At 40.2% G+C, this 7282-nt stretch overlaps 1 protein-coding gene across 2 annotated transcripts; it reads left to right on the forward strand.

The window, feature by feature from the left end:
* Window positions 1–1752: 1752 nt before the first annotated feature.
* Window positions 1753–3576, forward strand: LOC147620157 (uncharacterized). Of its 2 annotated transcripts, none has more exons than XM_086772703.1 (3): window positions 1753–2257; window positions 2521–2650; window positions 2799–3576. In XM_086772703.1, exons 1-3 carry the CDS (start codon window positions 2158–2160, stop codon window positions 3511–3513), a joined length of 945 nt encoding a protein of 314 aa, XP_086628829.1. In that variant the 5' UTR covers window positions 1753–2157; the 3' UTR covers window positions 3514–3576. The 2 variants fall into 2 exon arrangements, with proteins under 2 accessions (XP_086628829.1, XP_086628830.1); XM_086772704.1 differs by having other exon boundaries at window positions 1812–2439.
* The last annotated feature ends 3706 nt before the right edge of the window (window positions 3577–7282 follow it).

Raw genomic sequence — 7282 nt, forward strand, 5'->3', positions numbered from 1 at the left:
TAACTTTTGATGATCATTTTTAGAAATGGAAACTCATGTTTCTTGGAGCTCATGGCTTCTTGGCTTGTGGAAGGCTATTTCCATTCTCTTGGTGTGAGAGACTAAACACACTTAGGCATCATGTTTACATGGTGATTACTCATATTTTCATGCATTACATCCCTTCATTCCATAGACATTAGTAAAATCCTTGGAAAAAACATGCACTCCCATCAAAATGAAGGGTGAGGGCATAAAAGCAATCTTATTGTGCCACTTCTTCCTCCTCTATACAAAATATTGAAACATTCCCTTAAGATACCACATAGAAAGATCCTACCCTAACCACCTAGCTATGTCCGAGGATGAACTATTGTTATGTCTGATCCTTCTTGATCTACACTGATATTGAAACTTTCCTTAGGATACCATGTACCACCCATCTGCACACATGGGAAAAGGGCCAATTGGAGATATGAGAATGTCACAAAATCATGACTGCTTTTTTCATTTATAGAAGTCGGATATCCATATGCATGTAGGATTAACCACACATAGGCTTGATTTTTTATAGTTACCTTGGCCATCATAATCCAAGTTTTTTTGGGATATATATACATATATATATATATATATATATATATATATATATATATATATATATATTTTTGGGAGTTGGGACCTTAGAAACCTAAGGTTTCAATTAATTAATCGAGCCCATCAGGGCCTGATTAATTAATTAGAAGGGGGTATTGGCTGAACTAGTAGGAATCTTGTGTGAACTAGTTGGAGGGTAGCTAGCTTCCGTCAAGCTTCCCACCTAGGGATGTGTGTGAATAACTCACACATTGCTCAATTATGTTCGTGATGTGGCATGAGGACATCGTGTATCAAGATCCTACTCTCACTTCATCAATCTCCCTATTTTCACTCATAAACTCAAACCTATATTCTTGCACACTCATTCTTCTTGATTTGGGGTGGGTTTGAATTTTGACAACAGTCCCATGCAACTTTGGGTCCTTTTGTGACCATCAAATCATAGCAAAATTCAAGAATTCCCACTATAAATTACGTAGACATTCATAAAATCCTTGGAAAAAACGTGCATTCCCATCAAACCCTACTCTCACTTCATCAATCCCTCTATTTTCACTTATAAACTCAAACCTATATTCATTTACAATAGGTAGGCCCACCCATTCTTCTTGATTTGGGGTGGGTTTGAATCTCGTTTAAATTTTGACATCAATTATGCTCCTTTTGGGGGCCTTTTGTAATTGCTCCTTTGGGGGCCTTTTGTGACCATCAAATCCTAGCAAAATTTGAAGGCTCCCATCTTCCACCCATCAGAACACATGGGAAAAGGGCCAATTGGGGATATGAGAATGTCACAAAATCATGACTCCTTTTTTCATCTATAGAACTCGGATATCCATATGCATATAAGCTCGATTTTTTACAGTTGTCTTGATCATCATAATCTAGGTTTTTTTTGGGATATATAATATATTATATATATATAGATATAATATATATATATTTAATGTTTTTAAGTGTGTGTTGACATGCATTGTAAAAAACCACCTTTTTTAAAACTCTTTTTTTTCCAATCTAGAAACTGCCTTGTTTTTTTTGGGAAAGTAGGATTGAAAGGAAGGTTTCCAAACCTCTTTTCTTTAAGACGTGTCATTAATACGACATTTCTACGCGTTTTGAGCGCGTTCCGATTCTTCTTGACTGATACTGCGGATGCGACCTGCCTCCCTCTCTTACAGCTCACATTCGTAGAGAATTCTGTAATCTGAGTTCAAAACTATTCGTAAAATCACCTGATTTCCACGCATCACCCTCTTAAGTTGGAATCCATCTTCTAATTAATGTAATCAGCCGTCCGAACTTGTACTCGTTTATCACATTTGTTTACTTAAAAGAACTGAAATCACGTGCTTCCTAGCTCGACGTAGTAGCTGTGCGCCAAATGACTCTCCACATTCCCATATATATGTTTCATTAAGCACCTCGCTCTTCATGCAAAGACTGATCTCTTCTCTTTGCAGCAGAAGTCCAATATTTAAGTCTCCTAAATCTGCATCATCATCTCCTAATTGTTGCGTTTAATTGGATTGGCAACTTATCCACCCAAAACAGTTGTTGTATTTTGAGTAGATTAGTAGAATGAGGAAGGGACTCTGGTCCCCCGACGAAGATGAGAGGTTAACCACGTGCATCTCCATGTATCAGAGCGGTAGCTGGAGAGACATTGCAAGGAAAGCCGGTAATGTTACTATACTGTTTTTTAATGTGATGCTTTGCAGAAAAGTGTGTGGTGGAAGAGTGTAGTGAAAAGAAGAACATGACAACCCTGCAATGGATCATGAGAAAGCTTTGTAGTGCTCCTGATCATCAATGGGTCATCTGCTGCAACCCATTTGACCTAGAAACTATAGAGGGTTAATTGTAAGTGTACAATTCAGTGGGTTTGTGTTCTGATTGCTGTATTCGCTTCAAGGCTTTGATACAGTTTGTTGATTCAAGCAGGGCTGAAACGTTGCGGGAAAAGCTGCCGAAGGCGTTGGATGAACCACTTGAGGCCCGATTTAAAGCGGGGAAGGTTCACACCTGTGGAAATCAAACTGGTGGTGGAATTGCACGAGGCCCTTGGCAACAGGTAGGATGGTATTTATCTCTCCTGCACAAATCATATGCAGAGATATGGTCACACATTTACTTCTCCATATGATATGGCCACATGTCTTTCACATGCAGCCCATTAGATGTGCAGGCATTGTAATTCTAATAGCCGCCATGTTACACAGGTGGTCAGAGATCGCGGCCCATCTCGTCGGAAGAACAGACAATGATGTGAAGAACTTGTGGAACACACAGATCAAGAGGCAACGTCTCAAAATACACAAACAAGCTGATGGTGGGCGGGATCAGCTCAATCTGGACAAGCTAGTGCAGCTTGCAGCTGCTAAAAGATGCTCCTCTGATCATCTCCAAGAGTACACAGGCGCACCATTGCCCTCTTCAGAGGCCCATGCAAGAACTACACTAAAGCTACCTAGAACACCTCCTGCTACTGCTACTCCTCCTCCTCTAAACAAGACAGTCTTCACTTGCCCTTTCAATCCTGTAGTGGACGTTGATCATCGGCTGCAGGCAATGCAGGCTTGGGCATGCAGCGGCGGCCTTCATTGGGCTAGTACTAATGAAGAATGCAGCGCTAGCAGTACTGTAACCTCCGCTAGCAGTATCACAAGTACAATTACTGACAACGATGATATTAATCAGTATCGTAATTTTTCAATTTCGGAATCCGAACCCTTCATCTTTACGCCCGAATGTTATGAAGACTGGATTCGATCCCTCCTGCATGATAATATTAATTCAACCACTTATAATATCTATCATGAGGCTCTCCCAGAGGTTAAAGGCTCGCAACGCAATAGTAATTACTGTTGGAGCAGCTTGGAAGCGCCAGACTTGTTGCAGTTACCACCTGACATGATATTTGGGATTGAGCTTTGATATACCTACACACTGAGATCATAACCTAGGCATGACCTTCTATCAATCTATTATTTATTTATTTTTTTCCACTTTGTTCTTTTTACTTGTAGAAGCCTGTTTCTTTATGATTCTTCTCCCCTTAACTTTTCCCTAAGATACAAACATGTTTTAAAACATAGATTGGACCATATTGGTAACGTTTAAGTAATGTTAAACTTTATTAAGGTTTGGTAGACCTTAAAGAGATGGAAGTTTGAGTGGGATACCTCTCATCCACCCCTAAATGATTGGGAATTAATAAGTATGAAATGGAGTAAGAGAAGATTGTTTTCCTTGAATTGTGGAATTATAGTTAATACGCTGTTAGAGGTGCCCAAAGCTCAAAACAAAAATGGAGTGTGGAAAAATGAGGGAAAATATAATAAATAAATGATGATGTGTAATGAATCCTAGGTGGTCAGGATAGCATTGCAAAGGGGAGGATAAGAGTAGGTACTAAAAGACCAAAATAGAAGACGCATGGGCAAAGGAGAAAGACGGAGAAAAGGTTCCAGAAGGCAACAAGGTGACGACGAGGAAAAAGGGGTTTTTGGGCTGATTTATGAGATAGACAAGGAGACAAGAGACAGAGGAAAAACGAGAAAATAGAGAGATGAATAATGTGAATCAAGGGCCAGTACAAGGGCACGCACCATCTCAAGCCCCTTTAGGAAATGTACATATGCTGGAGACCATTGAAGAAGAAGCGAAGGAAGATGAGGCAGACATGTTAGCAAACAAGAGAACCAGGTTGCAAAGATCTGAGTTAGAGGGAGCTGGTAAGGAGACTAGGGCAAAAAAGAAAAGAGAGAAATGGAAGGCACCCATGGAGAGTCTAGTAAAAGCAGGGGAGAGTCAGAGCCCCAGGAGAAGGAAAATAGGGAGTTGGTAAGGAGACTAGGGCAAAAAAGAAAAGAGAGAAATGGAAGGCACCCATGGAGAGTCTACTAAGCAGGGGAGAGTCAGAGCCAGGAGAAGGAAAATAGGGATCTTTTCAGTAAGATATGTTGGAAGTTCCAGCTCCTGCAAGGTTTCTTCCTCCCGTTAATAGCAATTGTACATTGCCTACAAGAGGGTTCAAGGTGATTGTTTGCATGGGTTCATCTAGTAAATACAACGATTCACTTATCCAAGGTCCACCAAAGATGACATCATACTCAAGGGATTCTAGGGTAACATGGAATGTAAATTCCATATCGCCATCAATTGTTTGAGTAGTGTATCTAAAGGAACCTAGAACTTCAATGTTTTGTCCATTGGCTCCTCTTGCAAGACTATTGCTTGTAGGGTTTTTCATTATATTTATCCATGCGACGAGATCGAATTTTCTTTTGGGTTTTTGTATCCTGTGTCGCATATATGGGTGCTGTGGTTTGTGTTGTGGTCTTTGCGGTGGATGCTCCTGCATCATGTATAGCTTTAAATTGGCTCTTTTGGGATTGTGTCCCCTTTTGGGTCTTTGTCCTCCATAGGCTCCTTTTCCCTATCTTTTAATTCGACCTTGGTTTCGAAATTTTTTGGTAGTCCCTTGTTTTTCTTGGGTTTAGAAGGTTTTGTTTTCTGTTTTAGGTTCTGTTTTAAAACATGTTCTTCTACCCATGTTGAGGTATTGTCTTTTGCTTTCCTTTTGACTGTTTCTCGTGTCTTGGCTTGTAAGCATGTAAGCACATTCAAGGGTACCGTGGACAATTGCCCGTTTTGTACACTTAAGATATTAAGAGTTGCATTTTGTGAGACAAGTTGCACTGAAGCAACTCTTCTTGGGCAATCTTGGAACATGTGATCAATGCCACATCGGACTGTTTCTATTTGGTGCATGGAAGATGGAGGTTTTGAGTCCATTGTGGATGAAGCAGGACACTTTTTAGTATCATGGTCAAAGTTTTTACAATATATGCAGTATAGAAGAACAGGTGTCTTGTATGCACAATGAGGATTGGGATGGTCGTAGTGATTGCACTTAACACAAGGCAATTCGTTTCTCACTTTGAGAGGCATTAAGGATGTCTAGTTTTGAAGGTTTTCATCCTCTCTTAGAGATGTTAACAGGCTGTAAGGTTTTAAGCAAGGCTACATAAAATTCTGGGAATGTTAATTCCGAGATCGATCTTTCTTCTTCCATTGCTTCACTTGGTTTAGATGAGGAACTCCTTGTAGCATGATCATCTTCTAGCATATTGTCATCTAAACATATTGTTTCTTTACAACATTGATCGAATGTTTCTGGATTGGATACAATGATCAAGTTGTGTAAGCTGTTATTCTTCAAGCCCATCATAAAACATCTCCTCAATTGAACATCGTTTAATTTTTCCCATGGCTCATAATGTGAGTCCAAGAGTTTTATCCTAAGGATAAAATCTCTAATGGATTCATTGGGTTGACGTTCAATTGAATAGAGTTGTGTTGTTGCACTCCACCGATCACCTTGTCCGGAAAAGCCATGTATAAAGGCTGATTTCAAGGTTTGAAGTTGATCTTGATCGTCGGCATCAATGCGATGAACAATCGACTAGCTTTTTCCTCTAAGCATAAGTTCAACGCATGTACCTTAGTAGGGCAGTTGGGATTTCCAAACGCTTCACATCTCTGTTCAAACATTTGAATGAATTGAACAAGGTCTGTTGTTCCGTCATATTTGCCCATAATTGGAAATTTGTACGGCCGTATTTCTGTATGAATCATTGAGGCCGTATGTGAGTGCTTTTATTGGAAGAGACTCAGTAAGTCCTTGGGCCACCCCCTTCCTCCTAGACTAATCAGTATATCCAAGGTGTGGGCATCTAGGAAAGGGTTGGTACTTATAGGATTTGCAGGAATGTTGGACGGCGGACCATTTCACGAGGAACCCTTTCACAGCCTGCACTTTCACAACGAACCATTTCACGGCCATAATTCCTCGCCGGAATTTCCTTCATGGCCGAAATTTCTTGCCGGAATTTCTTTCACGGTCAGATATCGTTTCACGGACGGACTTTTTTCCGTCGCTTGCACTTTCACGGACGGACTTTTTTCTGTTCACAGTCAGATTTCCGTTTCACGAATGGACTTTATTCCATCACCTGCACTTTCACGAACGGAATTTTTTATGTTCATGGCCAGATTTCCGTTTCACGAATGGACTTTTTTCCATCGCCTGCACTTTCACAGACGGAATTTTTTATGTTCATGGCCGGATTTCCGTTTCACGGACGGACTTTTTTCTGTCGCCCTGCACTTTCACAGATGAAATTTTTTTCCATTCTTCACGGCCGGATTTTCGTTTCACGAATGAAATTTTTTCCGTTGACGGACGGAATTTTTTCCGTCGCCTGCACTTTCACGGACGGAATTTTTTCCGTTCACGGTCGGATTTTTGTTTCACGGACGGAATTTTTCCTTTCACGGACGGACTTTTCCGTTCACGGCCGGATTTTCATTTCACAAACGGAATTTTTCCATCGACTGCACTTTCACGAACGGATTTTTTTCTGTTCAAGGCCAAATTTTCGTTTCACAGACAGAATTTTTTTTCCTTTTAGTCTAATAGAAAATATGAATTTCCTTTTTTGGGAGGGGGGGATATTTTTTGAATTTAAAATGAAAGGGATATGGGAATTTTTTCAAAAAGGTAAGTGGGCATCAAAAAAGTCAACCTTTTAATGACACCCCTTACACCCTTCATAAATGACCCTCAAAATGGACAAATTGACAACTCATGAGCACCTACTCATTGAATGCTCATTAGCCTTAATGAGTTATGTAAAAA

This window comes from Cibotium barometz, chromosome 32, assembly GCF_041138505.1.
Source record: "Cibotium barometz isolate CiBa-2024 chromosome 32, ASM4113850v1, whole genome shotgun sequence".
In the NCBI taxonomy this organism is placed as follows: Eukaryota; Viridiplantae; Streptophyta; class Polypodiopsida; order Cyatheales; family Cibotiaceae; genus Cibotium; species Cibotium barometz.

Coding starts and splice junctions, on each gene's coding strand:
- LOC147620157 (XM_086772703.1), top strand. CDS start 2,158: ATGAGGAAGGGACTCTGGTCCCCCGACGAAGATGAGAGGTTAACCACG. Junction 2,258..2,520: donor AGACATTGCAAGGAAAGCCG/GTAATGTTACTA, acceptor TGATTCAAGCAG/GGCTGAAACGTTGCGGGAAA. Junction 2,651..2,798: donor CACGAGGCCCTTGGCAACAG/GTAGGATGGTAT, acceptor CATGTTACACAG/GTGGTCAGAGATCGCGGCCC.